The 12,997-nt window shown below is 51.0% G+C and overlaps 1 protein-coding gene across 1 annotated transcript in view; it reads left to right on the top strand.

The window, feature by feature from the left end:
• Positions 1 to 12,997, top strand: part of KY (kyphoscoliosis peptidase) — a 45,703-nt gene that overhangs the window by 21,010 nt on the left and 11,696 nt on the right. The window contains exons 4-8 of the mRNA XM_066351239.1: positions 321 to 395; positions 2,123 to 2,185; positions 5,064 to 5,146; positions 8,141 to 8,249; positions 9,600 to 9,717. Of these exons, the coding sequence (XP_066207336.1) occupies positions 321 to 395; positions 2,123 to 2,185; positions 5,064 to 5,146; positions 8,141 to 8,249; positions 9,600 to 9,717 (448 nt within the window). The remainder of the gene's footprint in view (positions 1 to 320; positions 396 to 2,122; positions 2,186 to 5,063; positions 5,147 to 8,140; positions 8,250 to 9,599; positions 9,718 to 12,997) is intronic.

The raw sequence follows: 12,997 nt of genomic DNA, 5'->3' as shown, positions 1-12,997 counted from the left end.
TTAGTGATGCCTTAAATGCTAATCTTCTTCCCCAATATTCCTTCTGTCATGCAGTAATTGCATGATAGTTGCCCTATGCATTCTTTCCAAGGTAGATAGTTGCATTTGGTGGGAGAAATGAGGTGGAGTATGCTTACTCAGTCTCAGCTGGATCTGGAAACAGCTTGGTTTTTGTATTTGTTTTTTAAACAAGGGCTACTTGTATATTTGGAAGAAAGCTCTAAAACCAATTGCATTTTGTTGTTCAAACATCCATCATGAGATGTGGCACCCTTTCCTAGTAGCATCTGGGTGAGAATGTCCCCGGCATTCCTTTACAGGGACACAGCTGACTGTCGAGGTCCACCCTCGAGACGCCATGCCCCAGCTGCTCAAGAAGTTTTCCTTGGCTAAACGTACGTACGTACAGGGCTACTCGTGTGTGGAGGGCTGGCAGGGAGGAAGGAGGGCAACTTAATGGGCCAGAGCCCAGCCTGGGCATCTTCTGGGGTAAGGAGAGGAGTGACCTGGACCCACACACTGGTAAGAGGCGAAGGTATGACAGCTTCGTGCTGGGGATTCTCTTTCTTTTTCCCATCCAATAATCAGTTCTCGAGTGTCTGCAATTAGGCATGAATAAACAAGGCATTTAGCTAAAGATGAATTTCATCACAAGAGTGTTACTGTTTTTAGACACTATTTATTGACTATCTAAAAGGTAGCATGTACAGTGCTAAGTTTTTTACATTTGTTACCTTTTTAACCCTTTGACATACACCAGTATTATACCCACTTTCTAGATCAGCACAGTGAGGCTCAACAAGGTGAACTAACTGACCAGCCAGAAAGAGGGTTAGACCCAGGTCCGACTAAGGCCTGGGCTCCTACCAACTACACTTGGCTGGACTCGGGGCAGTGCGCACAGGCCCAGGCCCAGGCCCAGGCCCGGGATGTCTCCTCCCCTCCCTTCTTGTCTTCTCCCTGTATCCGTCCATCTTAGGGCTAAGCAAGGGTCTAGGGAAATGCCAGTCAAGGAACAGAGGCTGCCAAGCAGCCAAGGCTCCAGTTCTCTCCTAGTCCACTCAGTGAGTCAAGGCAGACCCTCCAAGTCTGCCTGGTCCCCCGCCCTCAACAGTCAGGGTCTCAGGAGGGCAAGCAGATGTCGAGAGGACAGGCCCTGGGGAACAACAGGCTGGGCTGAGGTCTCAGCTCTGGGACCTTGAGCAAATGGCTTAACCTCTTATTTTATTCCCTCATCTATAAAAGGAGGAAACTAATTCAACGTCCCTCATAAGATTCTTGTTAAGTGAGAGAGTCAAGAGAAAGCCCAAGCCAGGCATAGTAAGTACACAATAAACGCTAGCTTCTGTTTTGACGTCCATTATTCTACCAAAGAAGGTGTATGGAAAGAAAGAAAATGTAGGTGCAAAAAACTGTTCACTATTACCCAAAATGACCCACGTACATCTGCAACCTTCTGTTGTTATATTTACAGTCTACGGTGGCCTTCAAGGGCATGAGAGAAAACCGCCGGCCTTGGCACTGCACCCCCGGCTCCTCCTGGTTCCATCAGGAGGAGCATCTTCCTGACCTGCTTTCTGATCAGCAGGAAGAGTTCCTCTCCTATTATCCATGGAGTCTAAGAACTATTGGCAGCCCTTCTGCCTTAACAGTCCTGGGTTTATAGGATTTGGTTGCCCTTGAACCTTCCAGAGAATACTTTCATAATTGCTTGACCTTTCTGGGTTTCAGCTCCGTACGAACCACCTCCCCTTTGCTCATCTTCATTCTGTCCATGGTCAGTTCTTGTTCGGGGTTATCCGGCATGAATTCATGGTACCCCCAGCTCTTGGTACCCTCAACTGTGTTCCAGGATGGCAGGAGAGTCGGGAGGAGGGCAGGAGCAGACTGCAGGTGTCTTTCTTGTCATCCATCCCTGATTCCCAGGCCTCCTTCTGCCCCACCAGGAGGTCCAGGGCAATTGCAACAGCAATTTGGTGGGAGATAGGGGTGGGAGCAAGAAGCCTCTGAGAAGGAGAGTGCAGGGGAGGGGTCAGAAGCAAGGCCACCACAGAGAACCGTCTGTGCTTGCATTTCCCTGTCTTCTGAGGCGTCTCTACATCTGACCTTTGGGATATTGTAGGTTTACAAGGCGATAAAAATGGAAACACAAGACCCCGGCAGCCTGGAGGGAAAGATGCCCATGGTAAGTTGCAGGGCCTTCTCTGGGGCCATTCTCTGAGATGAGGAATTGGTTTAGCTTCATGGGAAATCTCCAGTCAATTGACTATAGCTCCCTGGGTCACTGTGCTGAGAATCTGGGACCACCTCTGGGCTCGGTGGGGGAGGAGTATCATGATTGATTAGCAATGTCTGCCATGGACAAAGGGGAGAAATAAAAAGCTCACACACCAGATGTGAGCCCAAAGCTAAAGCAAAAACCTCACCTATAACAGGGCAGCCCATTATGGGAAACATACAAAATAAGAATCTAGAATTTTGTTAACTTTAAATAGACTGCTAATGATCTGTAAGAGTAGAGGCATGTAAATCAGCAAGGTGGGGGAGAGGAAGAAACACGGATGGGGTGATAGACAGTCTGGGTTTGAACCTGCTTTTGTTTCTCATTCACCTTTCCTGGGCCTCAGTTTCCCCCTCAGTAGACCAAATAGCATCTAAGCTTTGCTAACAGCTGGGCACTTCTTCCCATTATTTTATGTTAAAATTAGAATAATTTAGTTAATGCCACTGGTATTTTAAATGTATTTGTGCAAAATCATATTTAGATTTATATAATCTGCTCAGAAGGTAAACTTAATGAGGCATAAATCATGATGGGTAATTTTAATGTTCAGATATTGCAAAATAGAACCAAGACAGGGTAAAACTAGTTATAGTGTTTTCAGTCCTACTTTAGAAATGCCATCTTTCTTCTAAATGGGGGCAGGGAGACCTCATTTACAGAGCTGCACTGAGCAAAAATTGTTTGATGTCTAAGTCCCCTTCATATCTACTTAGGTCGCCCTGACGGCCCCTGTCAGAGAACAGCAGGAGCCAGATTGCGTGGCAGAAGTGGGGAAGCTGAGCTGGGCCTGCCACGGGGTCCCCGCGCCCTTCTGTGGGGCTGGCTGGGCCAGGGCTGCACTCAGACCACCCAGGATAGGGACTGGTGGTGGCCTAAGTCACAGGAGACAAGAAGCCCCAGCTCTGGCACCACTGGGCTAACCATGATGGTGCGGGCTTCAAGGGAGCACTAGTGTAAGGCCGGGCAGGACAGCAGGGTTTGGGGCGTGGGGTCCAGGGAATGTCTTAGTCCTTGCAGAAGGAGCAGAAGAAGAAAGAAAATGCTAGAGCACAGCTTCCTGGCAGGGTCTGTGCTGCCTGCCTGCACACCGCATAGCCTCTCCCCTTAGAAAAGGGGCAGCCCTGGGGCCCTGCCTGTGTCAGAGCCCATGATCTGCACTTAACCAGGAACTGGGTCAGAGGCTTCAGGCCAAAAGGGGCCGCTGCAGTGTGACTGCAGGGAGCAAGGAAGCAGCCTGAGGTGGCCTGGAGGAAGGTGCCAAAGCCAGTCGGGGTGAGAAGGAAGAGGGCCCAGTTCCTAATCGGAAGGGACCTTGGAGCAGAGGGGAAATATGGAAGGATCCCTGTGGCCTGTCCCAGACACCTAGACGTGACTCGCCGCCTACCAAAGGGCACAGCCACTTGTCCCGTGCTGGCCCAGGTAGGGCCAGGGAGCAGCTCGGGCCAGAGCTGGTGGCGACACCCCATTCTCACCTTCTCACCACACCTCTGGGGTCTATAGCACCCGGGTACGGGGCTCTCAGGGCCCTTGCAGGACACGTGGGCAAATGCACATGGCACAGAAGCTCCGTACCCATTCTCCTTACACCACCATCTCATTCACCCTCCCAGGTGCCCCACAGATGTGTGCCTGAGGCCTGGTGGCTGAGTCCCACCCCCAGTGAGGTAGAGGTTAGGCCTCAACTAGAACCCATGCCTTGTGAACCCCACTAAGCATTTCCCTACATCACTGTACTCTTTGTGGGCGGCTGCTGCACCCTGGCACCTTACCCACACCCCTTACTCACCCAACACTTGCAGTCCCCTGAGAAGGCTGGCTGAGAATTGGGTGGGTCCATGTGAGTCAGGGGACCGATGACCCACCCTCCTCTCGCCCCTCCCAGCCCTCCCACCCAGCTAGCCTGATTTTGGTCATCCTGGCTCAGGCGGCCTTAAATAAGAGGACCCTGTCAGAGTCCAGACTCTGCTGGGCTGGGACGGGGCGCTGCTGCCATCCATTGATTGGTCTCACCACTGGTCACTAGCCCGGCAGCATTGGACTGGGCCTGTCCTGCGTCCTGGCTTTCTTTCTCTGAGAAGGGCTGGATATATGAGTGATTCTGGGGTGCAGCCTCCCTCAGCAGCCTCCCTTAGCAGCCTCCCCACAGTACTGTAGGTGCCTATTTTCAGAACACGTGGCTTTCTTGGGGTGCTCCAGGCTCCAGCTGACGAGGGAGAGGGAGAAAGCCTATCTGGGTGCCAAACCTACCACATCCTGCGAGGCTCAGATGACCTGGCTGTGCCGTGCCCTCTCCCCACACCCAGAATGCTCTGGAGCACCATGGCCGTGGCGTGGACCCTCCCTCGTTGAGCTCATCAAGGGCTAGCAGCATGGCCTGGACACTTTCCGCAGAACACTCATTCCTAGAAAGAGTAGCAGGAATTCTGCAGAAAACTAAATGGTGGGGAGAGGGGGATTCCATCATCAATCTGTCAGGGGACTGCTGCGTTAACTGAGGTGAACCAGTTCCTATAGCGACGTTTCCATAGGGTCTGCAAACAGGCTTATGGGCCCTGCGAGTCTCCAAGAGTACTCGAGTGCCATAGTCCCCAACCATTTTGACCAAGGAAACTTTCTAGAAAATGTAGCTCCTGGGAGTAGAGTTTCAGGCTCCAGGAATCCTGTTGAAGGTTAGTCAGTCGCAGCTTCTCAAAAAAAAAAAAAAACGATAGGGAGGCCTGGGCCAGGCAGCCCTCGTCAGCAGGTCTCAGCAGCTGACCAAGCCTCCCTGTGTTTCCAGCCTACCCCTGGGACCGGTCCAGCCTGAAATCCATGCCCTTGGACCTGCGGCAGTTTGAGAAACTGGACGCCTATGCCTCACAGGTAGGAGAGCCAGCCCATCGGCCTACAGGTCTCCCAGTGTGGCGTGTAGTTCCCTGAGCTACAGTAGCATAGCCTTTCCCCAGGCCTCTACTGAATGTGTCCTGAGCCCCTTGGATGGACGGCCCGGAGTGCCTTTTCACAGTGTACGGATAGGGGGACAAAAGGCCCAAGGCAGCAGGCCCCTGCCTAGGACCAACGGCCACTTCACCCCACCCCACACCCATGAGCCTATGTTCTCACCATAGACTGCACGCCCTGAAGCCGCCCCATTAGCAGGCCCTTCTGCCCAGCCATACCCTGCCCTCTCCCTGCCCATGTGGACATTGCTACTACTGGGCCATGCCAGCCCCAGCCAGGAAGGAAGGGAGCCAGGGGGTGAAGGAGGACCACAGATGCCGGTGGCCAGCACCCACTGTGACCGTAGCCATGCTCACCCCTTGAGCACGTAGGCTGCTAAGCTCTCACACCTCTGGGCTTGGGCACATGTGGCACGGGGGTGGGAATGGGCAGCTACAAAAGCTCAGGTGCTAGGGGTACACTGTGGCCACAGGAGTCAAGTATGACCCTCACCACAGAAAGTTGGGATTGGAATGGTCAGAGCTGGACCTGCTGGTGATGTAGAGTGAGGCATCCTAGGCTGGCAAGCCCAGCTGAGGCCAGAGACACAGCCCCAGAGCTGTGGACGGTCGAAGCCAGCCAGGTCCAGGAAGGGCCAGAGGTGGGGACCAGTGGACCAGAAGCCACAGAACTGAAGGTTGGGGTTAAGTCAGGAGTCAGCCAAAACTTCATGTGCACCTGCAGTGTGTTCTAGGCCCCGGGAGAGGGACAGAGACAAGGACTGTTGTAGAGTTGGAGCTGGACGTAAAAGAAACAGAGGCAGAGAGCAGCAGGGTGAGTGGCAGACCCCAGAGGGACCCAGAGGCCTCCTTGTGGTCAGAGAGTGAGTCCCAGGGTTCTGACGTAAGCCGTGGAACAGTTCCAGGAGAGAATAGGTCAAGGAGTACCCTAGGGTGGGGGCTGAGGGACGTGTGGCTACTCTAGCCCATGTGAGTTAGAGTTGCCGTGACTTCTCTAGAAAGATCGAATAAAGCCAGGGCCACCTTTTCAGCAAACTGAACCCTGTTTCCTCCTGAGGGGCCCTGTAAGGAAACCTAATTTGTTCCTTCCTTTTTTTGTTTTTCTCATTGTGGTAAAATATATATAACACAAAATTGCCGTTTGAATCCTTTTTAAGTTGCATTAATCATCTTCACAATGTTGTACAACCATCACCACTATCTTCTTCCCAAATCAGAGACTCTATACCTATTAAACAATAACTACCCCCTGCCCTAGGTAACCTCCAATTTACTTACTTTCTCTATGAATTTATTCATTCTAGATATTTCATTTAAATGGAATTATACAATCTGCATCCATTTATGGCTTATTTCACTTAGCCTCCTGTTTTCAAGGTTCATTCCTGTTGTAGCACGTATCAGAACATCATTCCTTATAATGGATGAATACTATTTCATTGTATGGATCTATCACCTTTTATTTACCCATTCATTTGTGATGGACTCTTGGGTCGTTCCTGCCTTTCAGCTATTGTGAACAATGCTGCTGTAAACACTTGTAAACAGTATTTGTTTGAGTCCCTGTCTTCAGTTCTTTTGTGTATGTACCTCAGAGTGGAGTTACTGGACCATGTGATAATTCTGTTTAATTTTTTGAGGAACTGCCAAACTGATTTACCCAGCAGCTGCACCATTTTACATTCCCACCAGAAATGTACAAGGGTCTAATGTCTCCACATTCTTTCTAACACTTGTCTGTCTTTTTAACCATAGCTATCCTCGTAGGTGTGAAGGGGTTACCTTCTTGTGGTTTGGATTTGCATTCCCCTAATGACTAATGATGTTGAAAATCTTTACAAGTGCTTACTGGCCATTCATATATCTTTGGAAAATTGTATATTCAAGTCCTTTGCTCATTTTAAAATTAGATTGTCTTTTATTGTTGAGTTGTAGGAGTTTCTTTATATATTCTAGATATTAAACCCTTATCAGATAAGTGATTTGCAAATATTTTTTATAAGTTGTCTTTTTACTTTCTTAATGATGTCCTTTGATGTGAAAAAGTTTTGTTTTTTTTTTATTATGAAGCCTAGTTAATCTATTTTTTCTTTGTTTTGTTATCATATCTAAAAGTCCATTGCCACATCCAAGGTCATGGAGATTTAGCCTTGTGTTTTCTTCTAAGAGTTTTATTGTTTAAGTTCTTATGTTTAAGTCATTGGTACTTTTTAAGTTAACTTTTTATATGGTGTGGGGTAGTGGTCTAACTTTATTCTTTTGTAGGTAGATATCCAGTTATTTGACACCATTTGTTAAAGAGACAATTCTTTCCCTATTGAATGGAGTTGGCACCCTTGTCAAAAATCAGTTAGCCATAGATGTATTATGGGTATATTTTCGGACTCTCACTTCTATTCCATTTGTCTACCACACTATTTTGATTACTATAGCATTGTAGTAAGTTTTGAAATATAGAAATGTGAGTCTTCCAATTTTGTTCTTTTTTTAAAAATAGTTTTGGTTATTCTGGCCCCTTGCAATTCCATATGAACTTGAGGCATGGCTTTTCCAATTCTGCAAACAAAACTGTAGGAATATTATAAAGATTGTGTTACTGCTGTTGATTGCTTTGGGTAGTATTGACAATGACTAGGGGCTGCCTAAGCTGCCCGGATACCCACCTGGCTGGCCCCCAAATCTACAAAGAAAACATGTAGTGGCTCCAGGGCCAGTGATTCAGCTGGTCAGCCATACCCACCATGTCTAGCCCACCCTGCCACCAAGGGTGGCCATCAGCCCAGCCTTTGTCCCCCTGTGCCTCTCCTCCTCCCCCTCTGCCTGGAGGAGAGCCAGCACTCTCTGCAGGTGGCAGGGTGCCAAGCTCCCCAGAGCCCTCACCCAGGCCCTGATACAGCATCCCCCTCCCACTCCCCAGGTAGTAGTCAAGAGTGGCCTGGACGAGCTGGTGGATGACCTGCTCCAGGAGGCCCACAGTGACCTGGAGAGGGTCCGTGCCATCTGGATCTGGATCTGCCACCACATAGGTAGGACCGCCTGTGGTGTTACTGGTTCTAGGACCCCTTGGTGCCACTCCTGCAGGCCCCTGTTCCCAGGGAGTATCTCTAGGACTCGCTCAATCACCAGTGAGTGTGGAATGAGACAGAAGATGGAGACAGGGGCTCCCAGATGGCTAGATTGAATAACCAAGCAGAATAAAAGTCACCATGTTCTAACAGTCTCCACAAAGGGTCACTGGGGAAGGGGTCCCTCTGGCCAGTGGCCAGAGCTGAGCCTCTTCACCCAGCGGCCACCTTTTCTCAGCCCTGGCTTCCTGGTAAACCTGCTCCAGAGAGATGAGAACACAGGACAGAAGGTCATCTTCAAAAATAATGACCATCAGTTGGGAGGAGTCATAGCTATTTGAAGTGTTTGCAACTAGAGGTTGCGTAAGGTAACAGTGCCAGGAAGGGCGAGCTCTCCTTTCCCGCTCCTGTTCCCACCCTGGCGACTTCGGTCACCAGTCTCAGCCCAGTCTCCAGATTCTCAGAGCCCCCTCAGGGGACCTAGACCTGTACAGCTGCCGACAGCTCTTCAAAGGGCAATCTCAGCAGTCCCACCAGGTCACAACAGGCCCCTCAGCTGGTGGCTAAGGGGGTAATGGATGCTTCCCCTTGCAGTCCTGGAAGAACCAGACGGTGGGTGGACTGTCAGTGTTTTTCCTGGGACATAACAACCAGGGGGCTCTCCTGACCTGCTACCCCTGGGCTTTTCCTTTGTCTTCTCAAAGCATCAGTTAGTGATGCATCTTAGGATGAACTCACCTGACACAGGTAAGGAATGTGACCTGAGGGGCCACCTGCTCCCCACTAGCCCCAGCAGCTCAGCCTGGGCTTTAAGAGGGCGGGGTCAGAAACAGAGTGTTTGATAGGACTCTTTCACTGTACCCACACACACACACACACACACACACTCACACACACATTCTTGTGCCCTCAGTGGCCACTGTGCCTCGGGGCCTCAGCACAGGCCCCGGCTCTCTTGTTAATGAAGTGACAGGCAGTAGGAGGTCAGTCCTCTCTACTTGGGGCAAACGCTGATGGTAGCTCAGTGCGCCCACTGTGGATCAGTGTGAGGCCTTGACTTTGGGGGCCACAGCAGGGGCAGGAGCAGCTTAACGGGAACGACCTGCAGAGCGGAGTGGCAGTGGGGACATGTGGGAAGAGCCCCCCACCCCTAGTGCTTCTCCCAGGCCCGAGGGAGGCCGAAACCAATGCTGCTGGAAGCACAGCCCAGGTAGGGGCCGTGCCCTGGGCTGTGGACCCCTGTCTCCTCTGCACCTGCCTTGGTGGGTTCCCACGACCTGGTCCCTCATGGCCTCCTCCTCTGCCCTCCAGAGTATGACATCGAGGCTGCCCAGGAGAAGGACCGCCAGGCCTTCAAACCCAGTGAGATCCTGCGAACCCAGAAGACCAACTGTGATGGCTACGCAGGGCTCTTTGAGAAAATGTGCAGGTACCAGAGGGGTCCGGCCACAGGCGGGCAGGGCTGGGGCCGCGCACACTCTCCCAGCCCGCCCCACTTCCCAACTGCCGAGTGCCTCCACCCACGTGACAGCCCTGAAACTTGAGTTTGCAAACTCTGCTCTGGAATCCAAGTGAATCCTGGAAAGGTCAATCTCTCCCGCTTTAACACCAGCATAATTGACTTTGTACCATCTGCCGGGCTTCGCAAGGCATTAACATAATGGCAGATGAATGCACAGAGATAATTTGGTTATAAAAGGCCCTTTTCCCACCTTCTCCCATCTCTGTGCAGCTGAAGGTTAGAAGAATGGCAGATTTGGGAACAGGAGGACGGTGGCTGCTGACACCAAAGGGACTGTGAAAGGCTTGTCCTCAAGTCTGGCACAGGGGCCCTCTCTTGGGTGAAACAGAAACTCTCCTACCTGAGATCTGTCAGTAGGAGACGTGGAATAACTAGGAAGCAGTGTCTCTCCTGGAGCCTTGGGCTCCGTTCTCATTGCTCTGGGAGTGAGCACCTGGCCAGGCCGCCTGGGTGGCTGACAGTGGCTGAGTGGCCGGTAAGGAAGCCATTTGTGTTTGGAGTCCTCATTGCTGGTTCCTTGAGACAGACTCAAAGCTCGAGGGAGCCCCACTAATCCCGACAGCTTCCTGGACCTGCTCCCCAAGGTCTGCTGGGCCCCCCAGGAAACAGTCAGCCAGCCCTAAGGGCCACTGGAAAAGGAGGGATGGGTCCCCAGGGGAGGGGCACATTGCTATCCACTGTCTCTGCAGGCTTCTGGGAGGGGTCTTCTCAGGCATCCAGATGTCAGCCGCCCACCCAGGACTTTAGTTTGCTGGTCATCAAACTAAGGGTAGCAATAAACACTTGGAATCCACAGGCGGCAGCTGTGATATGTTGTGTTGAACAGGCAGCTACCTGATGTCCTACTCCATTAGATATCCACGCAACCAATTCCTGGACTGAGCCCCAGGTGTCTACCTCCCAGCCCCCATGACCACCACGATGTGCCTGGTCTCTGTGTTGCTCTGACCTGCCTGCTCTTCCCTTCCCCAGTCCCCAAGCTCCTCCCCCACCCTGAGACCACAGCCCCAGAGGGGCTGTCCACCCCTAGGACACCGGCTCCTCCACGCCCATTTCCTCAGCCAGAGCAGCCCTCACCACCCCAGACGTTCCCACTGCCACCCCCGCCCCAGACCTGGTGCCTCCACGTGCCTGCCTTTGGGTCTCCCCAGGGACCGGGATCCTCTCCAGCCCCCTGCCCAAGCTCCCCAGGCCCCAGGATCCTGAACAAGATTATCTGTAAAGTCCTCCAAAACCTGACCTCACCACCCCCCAGCCCTGCACCCTTTGACGCCGCCCGCACTTTCAGAGCTCACTCCGCTCCCCTCTCCCTAATGCTCCTCCCAGGCCCCACACCAGGATGCCTCAGCGCACCTTACCCACAAGCTCACACCTTGCCTTATGCTTGTGTTGAATATACTTCCAAAATTAAAAATAGTCTTGGCCAGTCTGGCTCAGTGGTAGAACGCTGACCTGGCCTGTAGATGTTCTGGGTTTGATTCCCTGTCAGGGCACACAGGAGAAGGGACCATCTGCTTCTCCACTTCTCCTCTCTCTCTCTCTCTCTCCCTCCCCCACCCCCTCTCCTGCAGCCATAGTTCAATTGGTTTGAGCGAATTGGCCTCAGGAACTGAGGATGGCTCCGTGGCCTCTGCCTTGGGCACTAAAAAAGATGGCTCCATGGCAGAGCAATGGAGCAAAGGCCCCAGAGGGGCAGAGCATCGCTCCCTAGTGGGCTTGCTGGGTGGATCCTGGTCAGGGTGCATGTGAGAGTCTGTCTCTCTGCCTCCCTACCTCCCACTGAAGTAAAATTTTTAAAAATTAAAAATATATACTTTTTAATTGTAGGTAATTTATAAAGTTCACAGAAACAAAAGGAAGCAAAATAAATTACCCTGCATCTGACCACATAGAGATAACATTCTGTCCTATTCTTTCTGGACTTTGTTCTATCATAAAACAGAAATGTGCTCATTTCCTTTGATACGTCTATAGGTCTTATACGTCTTCATCTCTCAGTAGCCACCCCTCCCCCTGCTTCCTCTGTGACCACCCGTCTCAGAATTCTACACACAGTAGGCCCTCAAAGACAGGAAAAAGACAGGGCATTCCGGCAAACTTGTATGAAATGGACCTTTTATAAATATGAACTAGCCATCAGTCTGTCTTCAGCTCTATTTGTGTGTAGCATCTTTCAGACTGTAATTATTTTCATCTAAATTTGTAAATTTAAAATACTGGGTTTTTTTAAGTCACAGAGGATATTTTTCCCTATCCAGTATAAGCTTTCTAGCATGAAATAAAAGGAATGACAGTAGCGTGCGGAGGACCCGGGTTCGATTCCCGGCCAAGGCACACAGGAGAAGTGCCCATTTGCTTCTCCACCCCTCCGCTGCGCTTTCCTCTCTGTCTCTCTCTTCCCCTCCCGCAGCCAAGGCTCCATTGGAGCAAAGATGGCCCAGGCGCTGGGGATGGCTCTGTGGCCTCTGCCTCAGGCGCTAGAGTGGCTCTGGTCGCAACATGGCGATGCCCAGGATGGGCAGAGCATCGCCCCCTGGTGGGCAGAGCTCGCCCCTGGTGGGCGTGCCGGGTGGATCCTGGTCGGGGGCATGCAGGAGTCTGTCTGACTGTCTCTCCCTGTTTCCAGCTTCAGAAAAATGAAAAAAAAAGAAAAGAAAAGAAAAAAAATATATAAAAAAAAAAAAAAAAAAAAAAGGAATGACAGATTTAAAGCCAGAAAGATGTCCCTGGTCCTCAGTGTATGAGTCCTTAATTTGCCACTTCTTAGTCTGGTTCCTTTTGGAAGGCGCTTCGCCTCTCGGAGCCTCGGTTTCCTCATCTGCACACTGGAACTGTGTTGCCTGCAGGCAGGACTGTAGGGCTAAGTGAGAACATGCAGTTTGCTAACCTGACTTTGGGATTGTTTTTTTAAGCTTTCTTGTCCAGAGGCGGATTAAAGTAGGTGGAGGCCCCTGGCGCAGAAGAAAATATTAGGCCCCTTAAAAAAAGGGAAAGACTGGGAAAATAAAAATGCATGTTAACCATATTTTTAAATAAATGAAAAATATTATGTACTATTAATGTTAAAATTGCACATATGAAACCAAACTTGGTGTCATTAGACAAATGTGTGAAGTTGGGGTTTTGCGGGGCCCTTAGAAGTCGGAGCCCAGGGTGTGCGCCCGGTGCGCCCACCATTAAATCCACC

The sequence above is a fragment of the Saccopteryx leptura genome, chromosome 10, assembly GCF_036850995.1.
Source record: "Saccopteryx leptura isolate mSacLep1 chromosome 10, mSacLep1_pri_phased_curated, whole genome shotgun sequence".
Lineage (NCBI taxonomy): Eukaryota > Metazoa > Chordata > Mammalia > Chiroptera > Emballonuridae > Saccopteryx > Saccopteryx leptura.
This window is presented reverse-complemented; position numbering and strand designations above follow the sequence as displayed.